This window comes from Pezoporus occidentalis, unplaced genomic scaffold, assembly GCF_034315485.1.
Source record: "Pezoporus occidentalis ecotype Australia unplaced genomic scaffold, CSIRO_AGI_Poc_V1 ctg257, whole genome shotgun sequence".
NCBI lineage: Eukaryota > Metazoa > Chordata > Aves > Psittaciformes > Psittacidae > Pezoporus > Pezoporus occidentalis.
In genome coordinates, this window is record NW_026914469.1 from 300,643 (window position 1) to 318,232 (window position 17,590).

The 17,590-nt window shown below is 46.6% G+C and overlaps 1 protein-coding gene across 3 annotated transcripts in view; it reads left to right on the plus strand.

Annotated features, from left to right (window-relative positions):
- Positions 1-964: 964 nt before the first annotated feature.
- The window catches only part of FAM171A1 (family with sequence similarity 171 member A1), a 96,638-nt gene continuing 80,012 nt past the window's right edge, over positions 965-17,590 (plus strand). The window contains exons 1-2 of one of the 3 annotated variants that reach the window (XM_062623648.1): positions 965-1,688; positions 2,239-2,384. In XM_062623648.1, coding sequence (XP_062479632.1) covers positions 2,291-2,384 — 94 coding nt within the window. In that variant the 5' untranslated portion in view covers positions 965-1,688; positions 2,239-2,290. Of the gene's footprint in view, positions 1,689-1,905; positions 2,385-17,590 lie in introns of those variants that run through there. The other 2 variants (XM_062623649.1, XM_062623650.1) reach the window with 2 other exon arrangements.

Below are 17,590 nucleotides of genomic sequence, written 5' to 3' on the forward strand. Positions count from 1 at the left end.
GTTGCAAGGTCCATGGTATCTGTTTTCTACAGAAGTAATACAACTATATTCGGGAAAATGCATACTCCTACTTGTAACAAATTGTTCTAGCTTTCCTTATGGACAGAAATAAATTTTATGTAAGTTTCTAGCTATGAGCTCATCTTATGTATGCTAACGTGTGATTATTTGCCACATGGCTAACCTTTCTTTAGGAAGGAGTTGCCTCACAGTCACTAACAGGCCCTAAACTCCAATCAGCTTTGGTATAAATCCAGTAGACTCTTCAGACCATGCGTGGTAGACGATAACTGTTTTGACATGGCATGAGTTTACAATATAGAAATGTTTGTTTTATGACAAACAGGAGTAAGATCAGATGATCTGTACTTGCTCATTTGGTTTCCCCTGTGAACTGAATGGCCTTTTTGTACCTACTTTTCTTCTAGGGCCAAGTTTTACAAGCAATTCCTCCAGATTCTCAGGATAAAAAGATAAAGTTGCAGCGTCTATGCTGTATTTATTAACTCTCAGAAAGTGTATTTGAGCAACTCAATGATAAAACCAAAGTGAAATACATTGTATCTACTGGAGCATCTCTAAAAATGAAGCAGAAAATGAGTTTTAACACTTCTGGGGCACAAGAATTTAATAAAATTCATAAAATGAACAACCTGTAGCTTGTGGTATACCTACCCTGGTCAAATACTGAAGTGACAAAGTAAACTGTTTTCTAAAAATAAATGTACAGCCCATTGCATTTTTATGGCAAATTTTTATTAAAAAATAGATGTTATAAATAAAACCTGAAGCTTTAAGACACTTTTGTGAGATTGAACTTGTAGGTATACAAACTTCAGTCTCATGGGCAAACTGAAGCACTGGTGGTGCTTGGGAGCAGATCGTGGGAAATCTGTGAGGCAGCAGGGCAGGGACTTTGCTTTGCACAGCTGTGTAAAGACTTGCCATAATAGCTGTCTGTAGCAGCAACCCCTGCTCTGGAGGAAGCAGGAGGAGCGCATGTTCTCCCTCCTCGAGGAAGCATAACGCTCAGCAGAGCTCAGGAAGAGAGGAGTGAGGGATGTGGCCTTGTATTTTGTCTCTGCTGGCCTGGAAAACAGTGCACCAAGGGATGCTCTTACAATGGTGCAAAACACACCAGTGACAAAGCCTTCAAGGAGACTTCTGTGCCCTGGCTAGTTTCCACAGTGCCGCTTCTGTCCTGCCCTGTACTGTGACACAGTGGGAGGCCACCACACTGCTACAGTCTACCTCAAGCGCCAGGGCTGACCTCAGCCATTAATGCCAGTATTTCCACCTCAAAATTTGCCTTCCTTGTGCAGTTTGCAATAGCGTTTTTTAAGCAGTTTTGCATAAAAACAGTAGATGGATGAATTTTCTGTTGTTCTTCGGTTGTATTTTTTAATACGACTTGAATACATCACCACCATCAGGGACAAGGCCGGGTGCCACGCACAGCAGCAGGGCCATGGGGGACCCTGTGACTCGACACGTCTCAGCCGTGCCATTATAGCCACCACGTCCGTCGTCCCCCTCGTCCCTCCCGCTGGGCTGTGGCTGAAGGCGAGCGAGCCGCCGCAGCGGGGGACAGCACCACCGAGGAGGCCATTTTGCAGCCGCTGAGGGGGGAAGAGGCAGAGAGAGCAGGCGGCGGGCGCAGCCAGGCGGGACCCGGCCCCCCGCGGCAGGTAAGAGCCGTACCACCTGGCGGAGGCACGCGCTGCCCGCCGGGGCCATACGCCTGCTCCCCGGGCGACAGCCGGTGTCGCGGGGGGAACGCACGCCGGCGACAGCAGGTGAATCCGCCCTGCAGGCCCCGGTGATCGCCGCGGAGCCGCGGCTCCCCGCCCCGCGGCGGGCCGGGAGGGCAGGGCTAGGTGCGGCTCGGGCGGCAGGGGGCGCTGTCCCGCCAGGCGCGCCGCGCGGGGCAGGGGATGCTGCAAAGGGTTAAGGAGCGGGCGGTGGAGCCTGGCTGCTGCTGCCGGGAGAGCGGGGAGAAGTGAGCGGTGCAGGGGATAGAGAATACAGCTGGGCAGGCAGCCGCGCGGCGCCCCCGCGTCTCCTTCCCCTCCCGCTGCTCGCCCGCGGGGAGAGCGCGGGACGCGGCGGCCGGGGCGCAGCGGCGGGACGACAATGCAGCAGGCGGAGAAAGCAGGAGGGGCAGCGCACGGCAACATGGAGGGAGGCGCGGAGCGGGCCAGCCCCTGATGCGGCTCTTTCTCCTCCTCCTCCGGGCAGCAGCTCCGGCGGCTATTCCCTCCTTGGCGGCGGCTGGCGGCGGCGAGTGGAAATGAGCAGATCGGCAGCGCTTCTCCTCTGCCTGCTGGGCTGCAACGTGTGGAAGGCGGTGACCAAAACCTTAGGGGTGCCTGAGGCGGCTCAAGGTCGGTGCGGGAAGGACGGCGGGACTGGCCCGCTTTGTGCGACGGCCCCCGGGGCGGTGGGGGGGCTGCATTGTGCGGGCGGCGGCAAACTTGGGGGGCGGGGGGGGGCTGGCCGGGGATTTGGCTGTGGGGGAACGGCGATGAGAGATCCAGCTCCCACCGCCCGCCGGCTGCGGGGCGCAGCGGGGGCGCCGCCCGCTGCAGAGCCCCTCGGGCCCGGGGTGGTGGAGGCAGCCCCGGGCGGAGGCGGGTGCCAGCCCCGCGGCTGAGGAGCTTTTGTTAAGCGAAGGAGCAGGGGCTGCCGCTGGCCTCATTGTGCTGCCCCCTCCCTCCCTTAGCGCCGCCGGAGCTGTTGCATAGCGCCCCTCTATCCCGGCTCCTTCCCTCCCACTGCGGGGCCCGACGCGGGGGTGAGAGGCGGGCTGAGCGGCACTAGCGGCCGCAGGCCCCGTCCCCGGCCGTGCGGGAACACCGGGCTGCGGGTTCGCCCCCCGGGCTGGTGGCGCGGCTCAGCCCGCCGCCCCGGGACATTTCCGGGCCTTGGCCGGGCCTTTTGTTCGGCGAGGTGGGCTGCCCGCCTGCCGGGCGGGGGCCTGTCACGGCGCCGGGCGGCCGTTGCCCCCCTCAGTAGCCGGAGAGGGACGCTTCCCGGCTGGGTAGGGCTGGCCTCCCCCTCCGCCGTCACCCGGGCGGGAGCAGAAGCCGCGGCGGGGCAGTGCCCTACCCCTCTCTGGGGAGTCCGCAGCCCCTGAGGCTGCTCCTGGTCTTCCTCCTGGTCCTTCAGGGCCGGGGTCCTGGCCCTGGTCCTCACAGGTGCCATGGTGTGGCGTCCCCTCGCCGGCTCGGTGCACCTGCCCTGCAGCCCTCTACTCGTAGGGAAACTCGGCGTGGGGAGATGCTCCCCGTGCCCTCGGCCTTGCTTTTGGGGGCAGGAGGACACACCTCCTTCAGCTTCCTCCCGCCTGGCTCTGACAGGCATCCTGTGGCAGCAACACGCCTGCCGGGACCACGGCTATGCTAGGAAGCAGAGAACTTGGCTACCTAAGGGTACGAAACATGCTAGGAGGAAATGCATCCCCCTCATATTCAATGTTAGCCGGGTGGCATGCGTTGTCAAGAGGTGAAATGCGTCATCTAGGATGAGAGATCTTACGCTGGCTTAGCCTTCGTGGTGATGGGTTAGTTGGCAGCATTCTTCCTGCTGTGGCTGGGTAGAAATACACCGTGCAAAGGGTATGCTTATGTCCAGTTTCCTCTAAGCTTTCCTGTCTCACATGTTAAGAATCAGTAAGTGATGCTTGCCACAAGAAGGAAAACATTAGAAGTAACCTTTTGGACTTTAATGGTTTTGTTTGCAGAATAGTAAAGTAAGGTTTGTGGTGTAATAAGATCTAGGTAGGCCTATGAATTCTTGTACAGAGTATTCAAAAAGTATTGGTATCTTGTTGCAAAACCTACCACGCTAGGCAGTCTGACAACAAATGTTGTGTCAGATTCTGCCTTTTCCTAAGGACGAAAAAGTAGTGGTTCTGGAATGAGAAGTACCAAACTGTAACTCAGAGACCAGTAGACTTGAGACTATACTGTGTGTATTGATACAGGTGTCAGAAAAATAGAACTGTGTTCATCCCTTGAAGTTAGCACTTCAAATACCAGTGTAATAGTTAAATCTATTTTCTGTGTCATATGGAAAATCTTTTTCTTATATATGATCAAAGTGGTCAGATATTGGGCAGATTAGTGCCTTTCAACTGCCCTGTTGATCTCATCTGGTATTGTCAAGTTCAGTTCATGGTATGTGGAAGAACTTGTCTATGTCCACATCAAGCCTGATAGCTGATTATTTAAGTAATAGCAGCTATATCTATGAATAGAGAACATTTCTGTCTAAATAGAATGGTCTAATTTTATCTTTGGTGTAGGAACATAGAAGCTTTCATAGATAGCATCACTTTCCAAAGTATAATTATGAGCCAAATCTTTACTTTTTGTCATGCACATCGGTAAGTGGGTATGTAGAGCTAATCTCAAAGTGTATTCTGTACTTACCATCTACTTACCACAGGTCTTTCTTTTGAAAGTTTATGCCATACCAGCTTGTAGCCTTGAATAAATTCCTTATCACCAGGTGTGAACGTCATTTGGAGAGAAGTGTTTTAGTACCAGTCACATTTCTTGTTAGGATACTGAGCAGGGTAAGTGCTAAATAGCTGTGAAACCTAAACCAACTGTTTTTTCCCCTCTTACCCTTTTAGCACCCTGGTGATAGTTGTAGGTACAGGTGAATGGACATTGCCAAAGTTCAGGGATGTCTGCAGATGACTTACTTTCCCCTTGTGGCTGGGAAGACTAGTGAAAAATGAAGACATTGGAATAAAGCTGGAAAGTGAGAAAAGCAGAGGATGCCATCGTGGAGTAATTGGTTCAGCTGCAATATTTATTGCTGGACAAGTTGGAAGAGACTGAGTCGGAAAGTCCTCCTCAAAATGGGACAGATGATATGTTAAGATGTTCCATGCCTGTGTTAATAGACCGAGTAAATAGGTCTTGCATTGGGAGACCTTTGAAAGTGGAATCTGTAGTCGGCGTTCTGATTAAGGAAGGGGTAAGGAGTGGTGCTTTGCATCGAGCGTTTCTCTCTTTCGCTCCTCTCAGCCGTATGTTCAGACAGTCCCAGCCTCAAACTCTGCTCTGCCAGGCTGATTACGTAATTCGTGAATACGAAAAGCACTGGTAATTAAGCTCTGCAGTTAGCACCCTATTTAGAGAATTGGATGACTTTGGCACGCTGTTACCTTATTTGACTCATTATGCAGATCTTTCGTGGCCTCTGAAGGTCACAGAGGTACCTTTTAAGTTTCAGTAAGTTACTGTCTTTAATATGGTAAAATCCTCCACACACGTGAGTTGTTAATTTTTGTCACTGTTGGTGCTTGGAGCCCCAGCAGTGAGGTGGTTAAAAGTCCATGAAGGTACACTTTAGGATTGGTACAGCTTTACCTCTTTAACTTCTTAAATACTGAAAACCTGACAAGTGTTTCAAGTGAGGACTAATTTATGGGTTTGAGAGGTTTTTTTTTTGTGGGGTTTGTTTGGTTTTTAATTGTTCTACCAAGTATTCCAGAACTTAAATTGGTTTCAATACTGAAATGAATGTGTAGAAATTTTAATTGTAACAAAAAGCCAAACCAACCTTTAAATGCATTCCTAGAGTGGTGACTTGTCTGATGGGTGCAAACAAAAGACACAAGTGAGTTTTCTTTATATGAATGGTTCTCTTTTAAACTTAGGGAGCTTTGGCAAATAGTAATGTAAGAGTTATGTGAAGAAGTAACACTAACCTGGGGGAATGTAAGCAAAATGGGTGTAATGTTAGAAGGGGTTAAATTTGTCATCTGTAAACTTTGCTTCACAGTAAATGAGGCCACTTCATTTGTAGATGCTATGGAGGCTCTTCTAGGAAAAAAAATAGGATATTGTGGTGTAGTTCAGCAGTCCAGTATGACTTTGGTATTGTTTTTAAATCATGTGTTGGTTGATCTTCAGATTTCGATAGTTGTTCGAAGAAATTAGGAATAATAAAGTATAATTTGAGGAATAAATAGCAGCCACTTCAAGGACTATACTACTAGTAGGTGAATATGCTCAGGATATCAGCTTTGTAATCCCAGAGTGAGATCAGGCAGATACTTTTTTTTCCTAGTACAATGGTGGATAAAAGTTCAGCTGTTGCTTCTTAGTTGGAATCTGCAGTATTTTCTCCTTCTGTGCACATGGAGGACAGGAGGGTTGATGCTCGAGTGCTGCTGTTTGAATTGCCTGCCTGCCTTGCAAACAGCCATTGCATTACTTGACATTGTAAAAGCTAATTTCGCAACCATTTCAGCTGGATGTTTTGTGAAGGCTTCTTTTCTGGACAGCACAGTAACAGCTGTGAGGAGGCCCACAAGTTCCTGTGTTGGGTTTTCTTTTTTTCCTAAGCCGGTTATCCTGAATTGCAGTTTTAGCCATGATGACACAGTTTAGATGATGCAGAAATAGTCTTTCTCTTTTTCATCTTGTGCTGCCATACTGCCTCATCTCGATCAGATGCAAATTACCAATGACCTTCAAATGCAAACTTTTATTTCATTGAGACCACAAATGGACTCATAAGAGTAGAAGCTAAAGTGATTTAAAACAGCACAAAAGATGATGTTTTCTTTTAGTGTAGGAGCAAATTGTTTACTTAGTACTAGATACTGTTGCAAAATCTTCATGAGGATGGGATATTCATTGGTTTTGTTTGTTACAAGATGCAGGTAAGCGTGAATTTTTTTTTTTCTGATTTCTTTTTCATATTTACTTTGAACTACTAATGCCTGAAAATGCCTAGTAACTGGTTTCTCTCAAGTCAGATGAGTATATCAACCTGGGTAAGCTGAGGGTTTTTTAACTGCAGTCTTTTTCTACTAAACATTTGTGTTTACTCTTTTGACTTGTAATACTTCCCAGTAAATGATTCCGCTTACCTTAAATAATATGCATATACTCTTGTTAAATGACAGCAGATTCACATGCTGGCTTTCCCTGTGGTCATTTGTCTACTTGTGTCTTAAGATGGTGTTAATTACCATGTGTCACCTAACAGAAAGGTTAAAACAACCTTTCTCCCTTCCCTTTTGTCTTTTTTTTCAAACCTCACACTGACACCTTTTACTGCATGAGACTGGAACCTGGTTCATTAAAGTTTTAGGGATGGCTCCTTTCTGGGCCAACTTCTGGCCAAGTGAATGGTTTCAGATAGCAGTCCCCTTTCCACAGGAGATGTTTCTGGTATCAGTGAAATGCAGTTTTACCCTATGCTTCTTAATTTAACAGAATCACCTGGGTATATGTAGTTGTGTGCTGGGGAGGAAGAAGGATTGTGCATTTAGGTTTGTTGAAAAACTTAAGAAATCTCCAGTGGTTTTGATGCATGAAGGAGCCAAGGTGTAATTCTGCCTACTGCCTGTACAAACTTCGCGAGTTTATCCTGTCTCTTGTCTTCTGTGCCATAGTCTTGATGCGTGATAAAAACTGAGGGGAAAATGCATGGCAAGGAAATTCAGTGCGTAGGTCATGCCGTGTAGGTATGCACAGAATCTGGCATCTTGGTGGTTCATCTTTAATGCCATTTCTTAACAACCCTTCTTGAAGTTTGACTGTTGATAGCAGGCTGGTTGGGAATGATCCTTCTTTTCCACATATCTCAAATTAGTATGTTTGATCAATACAGTTGTGTTGTGTATCTTGAGCTGATAATTAGGAAGATAGTTAACTTTTCCCATCAGCCATAGGTAAACTAAATAATCTCTTCAGAATACTTGCATCAAATCAAAGTGTGCACTTTCAGTATTTGTTGCCTTATACACCAATTACCTTATGCATGCTACTTTTTTGTAGCATTAGTTTCTCTTGCCTTCAGTACATATCATTTCTGGTTTTAGATATGAAGAAAGGCAACTCCTGAGAGAACTGCAGTGTTGGTATTCTGCTGCTCCCACAGGTCTCAGTGGTTTTATCATTTACCTGTCAGGAAGCACAAATAAGAGAGGCAAGAAGCCTGTGTAAAGGGTTGTATTTACTAGAACAACTGAATTTAATAATACTAAATATAATACTAATAACATACACTAAAATATTTTGGTTTGGGAAATACTAAAGAGAGCTGAGTGCTGCTTATTTCTTCCTTCATAAATTCCAGAAACATTTTCCTGTGAGCTGGTTTACATTATGTTTTCAGTTAATATAGTATCTGGTTTGTTGCACATGGGTAATAAGTACTACACACATGCTTTTTACAAACACCATCTTTAGTTTTATGGGAAACTGGAAAGATACCTGTATAGTTGTTAATACAGACTTGTAAAAATATGAACATACTGTAATTTCTTTTTGCATTTAGTAAGCGCATTGAATCTTTCACTTTAAAATGTTTAGACAATCATATTTGATATAATGGTGAGTCTGTGGTCTTGGAAGCAGCATTTAAATATATTTCACCTTAGAGCTACATTTTTACTTCATGTAAAATGCCAGTATTCTGATTCAGATATACCTGCGTCACTTCTTTCCTAGCTTGAAGAGCAGTGGATCTTGTGGCAATCTGAAGGAAAAATTAATTTACACACAGTATGGTCTGTAAATTTATCTCCCTCACTAGCTACTTGGGAGATCGGGTGTATTTAAACAGAACTGCTTTCAATATAAAGTACATTTTGAGTAGAAGCAGTCTCTGCAGGCAAGGCACAGAAGTCCCTGGAAATCCAACACTAAAGCTATCTTTTAATTGTTCCTGCTCTTAGCTTTTGCAGTTCTGTAAGCTGTCACTGCCTGTGCCATGCTGCGGAGGCATGCTAGGGAGTGAAATCCTGTCTATGGATTATCTGTACACCTCATGCACCAAGAGGTGAAGCCTCCCTGTCACTCCAAGTAGGAATCTATGATGAGACCTCTGCTATGCTACTGTAATGGTAATTTTTCGGGTGGGGAGGCAAAAGCGCATGGCAGGAGAGGGGATACATGTAAACCTTGCTGGACTAGTGATGACTTATAGAGGCCACCCTCAGCCTCTCTGCCCTGTGGGAACCAAGCTTCTTCAAGGAGACACAGCTGCAACTGCTGTTAGCAGGGAGGAAATAGGAAATGGAGTGTGGGGGAAAGCTCAGGGGAAGGAAGTAGCAGCATCCTTTTGGCTTGGGGACAACAAAGGAGCTGAATCCAGTAAGGTGCAAAATACTTTCAGTTTTCTTAAGTTCTGGCTGCAGGAGTGCTGAGAACCTATTGTGTGGTAGGTGTAATACAGTAGCAATGCTTAACAGTAAAGGTGAGCTTACCTTGACAGTCACTAAATTTTGAGACAAGAGGTAGAGTAATAGAGTCCTGCTTTGTTAAAGAAAACAAAAAGGCCTTTCTTCTTCTTGAAGTAATTAACAGAGGTGATAGCAGTGTTGGGAGCTCCCTCTTGTTTTATCCCACCTTTGTGGCTGGGATTATCATTACTGGAAAAAAGCTCTCTTTCATCCTTTATAAGAAAGGGTGTATACTAATGCAGCAACAAGTATTTATCAAATGATGCTGTGAGACTTGATTAAAAAAGAAGAACAAATGAAGGTAGACACTATATTTGGACTGCTGCTGGAAGGAAATTAATGTATCAGCAGTTTTGTCCAGCCCTCCTGCACTCTAGCATGCAGTGTACAGTTGTGCAAAATGAAAGGTTAAGATCAAAACATCTCATCTCTCAGTCTGTACTTGGTACCTGAATGTAAAACTTGTCATGTGAGGGGTGTGCAGCTGTCAGCCAGGGTGAGAGGCGTCCTGCCTAACTTGAGTCTGCAGTCTGCGAGTGTCTATGACCTCTTAGCTAGTCATCCACAGCCCTGTTACAGACATGAAAATCTGATCTTTTCAGTTAATGGAGCCAAGCGTCACTCCTGTCACCTGGAGTAAGCGCGTTTGATCAGGTGGACTCTGCTGTGTGGATATTCATTGACTAACATGGCAGCCTGGACAAAGCTGTACTCCCATTTAGTCAGATGAATTCTCCCTCAGATACTTTTAACTGGAAGTTTCATCAGCTTGGTGTTGCCCTCTGGCTCAGCCTCAGAGCTGCTGAATATGTACCGTGTAATAAGCTGTGTGAAGGAACACACACACACGCACTCTTGGATTACCTGGCTGTGTTATCTTGCATTTCTCAGGACTCAAGCAAGTTTGAGTTATTGTCTATTTACATTTCTAAACAATTTGTCTTTGTACATTATGCTTATGAGCCTAAGTCTTTCACTCCCAAGAGTAGATAAACAAAAAGAAGGGTTTAGAAACAAGTCAGGAGGCTTGCAGAACTGTTTGGGCTTGTCTGCATGGTTTTTTCCCTGCATGGTTTTTTGCCATATTTTTAATTAGCCTTGTATTCCCAAGAGTTAATTTATTCTGGATTAAGCTGCAGTTACTCTCACCTTTGTCTGTTTTCTCTTACTGGCATTCTTATAAGCAATGTGCTAAACTAAATCAAGGAAGTTATTCAACTGAAAACTCTGTGCACCAGTTTAGTCTTTACCTGAATCACTTCCCTTTGGGAATTACACAAATGCTGTTGCTGATGTGGAGGAAAGGGCTGAGAGGAGGAGACAGAGGAAAACAAGGATTTCAAGGCAGCAGTGACAGTTGATGCAGGATTAAATTGTTTGTAGAACTGTAACATAAGATGTAGGACACAGCATTTAAAAAGTTGACTTTTAGAAGTTACTGCTCAAAGGACATAGCTATTGTCTGAAAATACGATACCACCCCATTGCTCAAAAAAAGGCATGAAGAACTTGAAAACTAATTTGCCCACTGTCGACAAGAAGTCTGAATTAGAGCAGTGAATAATGGCAGACACTGACATAGGTAGAATCATAGAATAGTTAATTAGGGATGGAAAGGACCTTAAGATCATCTAGTTCCAGCCCCTGTGCCATCAGCAGGGCCACCTCGCACTATGTCACCATGTCACCCAAGGCTCTGTCCAACCCGGCCCTGAACACTGCCAGGGTTGGAGCATCCACAGCTTTCTTGGGCAACCTGTTCCAGTGCCTCACCACCCTTACAGTAAAGAACTTCCTCCTTATATCCAATTTAAACTTCCCCTATTTAAGTTTGAACCCATTACCCCTTGTCCTATCACTACAGTCCCTAATGAAGAGTCCCTCTCCAGCATCCCTATAGGCCCCCTTCAGATACTGGAATGCTGCTATGAGGTCTCCATGCAGCCTTCTCTTCTTCAGGCTGAACAGCCCCAACTTTCTCAGCCTGTCTTCATACGGGAGGTGCTTCAGTCCCCTGATCATCCTCGTGGCCCTCGTCTGGACTTGTTCCAACACTCCCATGTCCTTTTTATGTTGAGGACACCAGAAGTGCACACAGTACTCCAAGTGAGGTCTCACAAGAGCAGAGTAGATCACCTCCTTTGACCTGCTGGTCACGCTCCTTTAGATGCCGCCCAGGATACAGTTGGCTTTCTGGGCTGCGAGCTCATACTGAAGCCAGCTCATGTTCATTTTCTCATTGACCAACACCCCCAAGTCCTCCTCCACAGGGCTGCTCTGAATCTCTTCTCTGCCCAACCTGTAGCTGTGCCTGGGATTGCTCCAAGCCAGGTGTAGGACCTTGCACTTGTTATGGTTAAACTTCATAATGTTGGCATTGGCCACCTCACAAGCGTGCCAAGCTCCCTCTGGATGGCATTCCTTCCCTCCAGTGTATCAACCGAACCACACAGCTTGGTGTCATTGGCAAACTTGCTGAGGGCGCACTCAATCCCAACGTCCATGTCAGCAACGAAGATGTTGAACAAGACCAGTTCCAACACCAATCCCTGAGGGACACCACTCGTTACTGGTCTCCAGCCAGACATTGAGCCATTGACCACAACTCTTTGTGTGTAGCCATCCAGCCAGTTCTTTATCCACCGAGTGGTCCATCCATCAAATTGATGTCTCTCCAATTTAGAGACAAGGATGTCGTGTGGGACAGTGTCGAATGCTTTACACAAGTCCAGGTAGATGCCATCAACTCCTCTACCTCTGTCCATCAGTTCTGTAGCCCCATCATGGAAGGCCACGAAATTGGTCAGGCAGGATTTCCCCTTAGTGAAGCCATGCTGGCTGTCACCAAGCACCTTGTTGATTTTCATGTGCCTTAGCATGCCTTCCAGGAGAATCTGCTCCAAGATTTTGCCGGGCACAGAGGTGAGACTGACTGGTCTGTAGTTCCCCAGGTCATCCATTTTCCTCTTCTTGAAAATGGGGGTTATATTTCCCTTTTTCCAGCTGTCGGGAACTTCACCTGACTGCCATGATTTTTCAAATATGATGGCCAGTGGCTTAGCAACTTCATTCACCAGCTCCTTCAGGACCTGTGGATGGATCTCATCAGGTCCCATGGACTTGTGCACGTTCAGATTTTTAAGATGGTCTTGAACCAGTGCCTCTCCTACAGTGGGCGTCAGGTCTTCATTCTCACAGTCCCTGCATCTGCCTTCCAAGACTTGGGTGGTGTGGTCAGAGCCTTTGCCAGTGAAGACCAAGGCAAAGAAGTCATTGAGAACCTCAGCCTTCTCCAAATCCTGTGTAGCTAGTTCTTCCGAGAGCTTCCTTAGGGGGCCTGCGTTCTTCCTAGCCTGTTTTTTATTTGCAGTGTGCCTATAGTATCCCTTCCTGTTATCCTTAACATCCCTAGCCAAGTTTAATTCTAACTGGGCCTTAGCTTTCCTAACCTATTTCCTAGCTTCCCAGACAACATCCCTGTATTCTTCCCATGCCACCTGTCTTTGCTTCCACTTTTTATAAGCCTCTTTTTTCCTTCAAATTTTCCTCAGGAGCTCCTTATCCATCCAAGGAGGTCTCCTGGCCCTCCTGCTGCACTTCCTTCTAGTTGGAAAAACATGGGTGTTTTGCCTAAAAGAAGAGTTTGTTCAGACAGACAAAAAAAACTCCCTCATTTCATATAGGAACCCAGCCGGGGCTGTCTTCTGCAGCCTACACCAACATCTCCAGTAGCAAACTGCGTGACTGTCCCTTTCCCCTCAGATAGACCACTCAAGAAATAAGCCTATGGGAGAGAGACCAGCGGGCATTCTGCATTTCCAGGATCTGGACAAATGTGCTGGGGGGATTTGTTGCCATTTTCTCAATCTCTGCCCTCTGTACAGAACCCTTACGCGACACTTTGCTGAGGTTTCGAAAACTCAGCTGAGTCAGTGTCTTGTTTTTCTTGGGTGCTGTAGGGAAGAGCTACTCAGTCCACCCAGTTCAGACAGAATTGGAATCAAAACACTTTATTTAGCTATGAGGAACATGGAATTAGGCAGCAGTCAATGAAGTGATGCAGTCAAGTAGCAATACAAGAGGTAAACCCCCAAACTAGACACATAAATGTTAATAAACACGAGCAAGTATCGAAACACCCTGTGGGAGAAATGCAGAAGGGATTTCTGAGTTTCTTTCTTCTTCCCAAGAAGAAGACCTCAGCATAAGCAGCATAGTAGTAACTGCCACTCGGTGTATTGATGAGGGATGGTGAGCAGATCCTGTATGCTCTCTGCTTTTCTGCAGTGTTCATGCAGAGGGAACCAAAACCCCATTCTTTCTTTCACCTCTGGGATTGCCACACTCAAATGACTGTACGTGGTATAAAAAGCCTTTACAGTCTGGACATAGGTATTACTTTACAGGGACAGCCTGCAGCGGTGCCCAGTGTGTGGCCACCATGGGCAGGGACATCCCCCTGGGTCTCCTGGGCACAGGCACTGCCTCAGGGCCAGCGCCCCAAAGGCCTTTCTCCAAGGGATGCTGGGTGAAGGGGCAGCAGCAGCAGGGCTGCGGTGGGCAGGGCTTGCGGGGTCCCCGTCACCCCCGTGTCATAGTTCCAGCACCCGGCAACGCAGCATCACAGTGCTTTGGGGCACTATAAAGCCCGGTGCCTTCCACCAGTGCTTCAGAGCTGCAGCGCCAGGCACTGGAAGGGTTCTTGCTCCCAGGCTACATCAGGTCAGTGGCATTTTGCTCTTGGGAGCCCCTGAGATGGCTCCAGGTGGAGGCAGAAGAGGCAGTGCCAGCGTCCCCTTGTCCCCTCAGAGGCATAACCAGCCCGTGGACCGGGAGCAGGTCTTGCTCAGGTGCTCAGGGAGTAGCCGATTGCCAGCGCTGGGGTCAGGAAGGAATTTTCCCCCGGGGCAGATTGGCACCGGTCCCCGGGGGTTTTTTGCCTTCCTCTGAGCACTGAGCATGACCACTTCTCAGGGCTCATCTGGTCCTGACGCTCTGCGTTATCGCTTGGTGCTCATGCTCTACAAAGGCTGCCCCTCATGTCCTGCAGCTGGGGGAGGAAGGCTTTTTTGCCCCCAGGTGGACTAGCAAGCGTCCTTGGGGTTTTTTGCCTCCTCTGCAGCCGAGCACAGCCCCTTCATGGGGCTCCTTTGGGTCACGGTGTCCTAAAGGCAGCTGCTCGTGCTCCATGCAGGTGGCCCTCGTGCCCCGCATCTGGGGGGAGGCAGCCTTCTGTACTCCCAGGGTGGCCTCAGCGTGGCCCCGGGACTTGCTGCTTCTCTCTGTTGCATTGAGCACCCCCCTTGTCAGGTTTCCCTGGCCCTTTCTGGCTGGGTTCTTTCTTGCACTGCTCTCGCACCACCATGGCACCGCTCCTGCCATGGTTTTCCTTTGTCAGGCTGCAAGGGAGGTTTTTTTCAAGCTAGATTTAAGGATGCATCAGCCTGCTGCTGACTGCACATGGGCATCAGGTTAATGCTTGTGAGCATCAGCTCTGAAAGAGGTTGAGGAAAAAAAAAATAGAATCTAAACTAAGCTAGACTAAAATTAACTAACTGAAACTAACTTAAATTAACCTCACCTAAACTAAGGTAAAGTAACTGTTTATAAATAAATAAAATACTCCTTCCACCTTTAACCTGACTTGTGTCCGAATGGAATGGGATGGAATGGAATAGAACAGTTAAGAACAGAGCAGCTATGATATGTTATGCATATAGTTCTGAATGACAAGCTGTGACCTGAGTCTGAGGAAGTATCTGCAGTGTAGGTCTCAAGGGAGGCAATGGCAGATGATTTAAGACTCTTTCAGTTGTGACTGTCTCCACTGGGACAGGTTTTTGTCCCTGCCTCAGGTACTTCAGTTTGTACCCTGCGTTGTAGTTTAAACAAGAGCTTCACCCGCAGTTTCTGCTTAAGTGAGGTATGAGATGCAGCATTCATCAGTGTTTCTCCCAGTTGTAGGGTAATGGGTGGGTTAGTATCTGAGTCATCTTTTCTCTGCTGTCTGGATGTCCCAAATAGGTTGAGAGGAAAAGATGCACTTCAGCTTATTTAAATGCCATAGAAATGCTGAGGGCAGCTCTGGGCACTCAGCATAGCATTCTGGTAAAGTAACTTTTGTCAGCTAGCTGTGAATGCCCGATTTGTCATAGTTAGTGTATGATGCCTGATAGCTTCTGGTCACTCCTCACTGACCTGCCTGTTAGCCGGAGCAATTCCCACTCTCCACCAGGTAATTGCCTTGCTTTCCTTAGTTACTGCTCTTCTGCGTTGATGTCTGCTAGATTAGGGTGTCTGCTGAGAGAGAAGAAATTTTCACTCCTTATCCTACCCTTTCTCCTTCTGTCCCTGCGTTAGCCCTCTTGTGACATGAAAGGCTTGGAGTGGGGTTGCTGCAGACAGGCAGGAAAGTCTGCTAAGAAGTGTTCATGGCCGTTTCATGTTTCTGTTGGGCAAGCATTGCTAGGGCAATAAGTGGTCCAGGAGCTCTGGAGACAGGACTGGTAGTCTGCAGGGGATGAGGCAGTGAGGGCAGGAACATGCCACCGGGCAGCAGGGTGATAAACACGTTCAGGCGCCGTGTTGTGTTTGCACAATGTGTGGCATTGGCTCAAGATGGGAGCAGCAGTCGCTCTCTTTGCCTCCCTTTGAACTGTGTTCCTGGCATGTTCTGAAACCTGCTGAGCAGCATGCTGACCTGGGCAAATATTACAGTAGTTTAAAAAGCTACTTGTGGTAATAATGTTTAAAGACACAGTGAACCACAGCAGTAACTGTATTGCTCTTTTAGCTTTACTGCTAGCACCCAGAGTATTCTTGCAACTGAGTTTATTTCAGCATGTGGTGCTGTATTTGAGGTCCTGGCAAATAACTTAAGTTTGAACCAGTCTCTAGGTTCATGATGTAGGATTTACAGGAGCCAGAAACACAGATGGTCGAAATGGGAGCTGTATTTTTGTTGTTTTGCAGAGTGCCTGTGTGTGGGGACTGTGGGGACTTTTTTCGCTACTTTTAAAACTTTAATATGAAGACATTTGTTGTCTTCAGAAGTTAAAATTTCCTTTGTTCTTCCAGGACAATTATTCTTTCGTATGCTGCTAGTTAAAACTTTTTAGAGGGAACTATGGCAGAAAACTTATTCAGTGTAAATACTGTTCTTAGCAGTCCACCTGAAAATTGAAAATCTGCTTGCTTCCAGCAGCCTGAAGCAGTAGGAGCAAGAGCCTCTAATGGGATGAATTTCAAGTTTACTTGTTGCTGCAAGCTATTGAGTTATAACTGCAGCAGGCTTTGGAATATTAAACTAGTAAAAATACTTAAAAAATCAGTTTTTGAAGGAAGACACCATGACACCATTTGAATTCTTCATGAAAGCTAATAGTTTTCTAGACATTTGGTTAGATAAGGACTTCCTTCTTCAGATCAGATATGAGTAGCTATCTGTCTGCTCTGGGAAGCTTTACCTCGACGAAAACTACTTGGCACTCTTCAGCTATGTTCAAAATCTTGCTGGAGATCTTGTTTTAATTAGTAATTTTACCTGTGAGTCTGCAGTTAATCTTTCAGTAACATTCTTGCTCACTCTCTGTTTTTAAAGTGTGGTTTACTGTTGCTGCCGAAAGAGCCAAGTGAGCCCTCTCAGCAGATGTTCTCATTAGAAAGGGGACTGAAGCAGTGTCATATCTCAAGCTAACTTTCTGCATGGAAAACATCCTTGGGTTATGAGGGGTGAGGGGCTGCAAGCAGAGTAGAGCAGTATTCATGATAGTGTCCTAGAAAGGTAATGGTTGTTCCCATGTGCAAGTTAATGCATGCTTTTAAGTGGCTACTCCATACGTTCGTAAATTCATCTGTGGTGAAGAAGAATCCAAAAAGATGTGTATCGGACTCTCTTATAAATAAGTGATAGCCCTGTGGATTCCTCCAGAGCCGCAGAGAATTTTTGTTTACATGGATGATTGCACACAAAGATTCTTTTTAATATCCGATGCATTCAGGTATTAAGGTTTTTATCAGTTAGCCACTAAGAACTGATCAAATATCATCCTTCCTTACCTTAGCCTAATTGCATGGTGGAGAATATTGAAGCTCAAATTCTTATGGCCAAGCTCTCAGGTGTTATTTAATCTGCATGCCTGTGCCTTACAAAACTGTGATGATTCTAGCATTTCCTAGAAGGTGTATATTGAATTGGAGGAAGAGCAGATGCATAGTAGTGTTTCCTGACCATGATGCTGACATGAGGCAAAAATTTCATTGCCTCACTGTTTCTTTATGCCATTCTGTCTACTGCTATACAGTAAGTAAGGATATGCTCTTAAATAGTCCATCATGAAAGAGCTTTGGTACATCTGGGGACTAGCTGTAAAC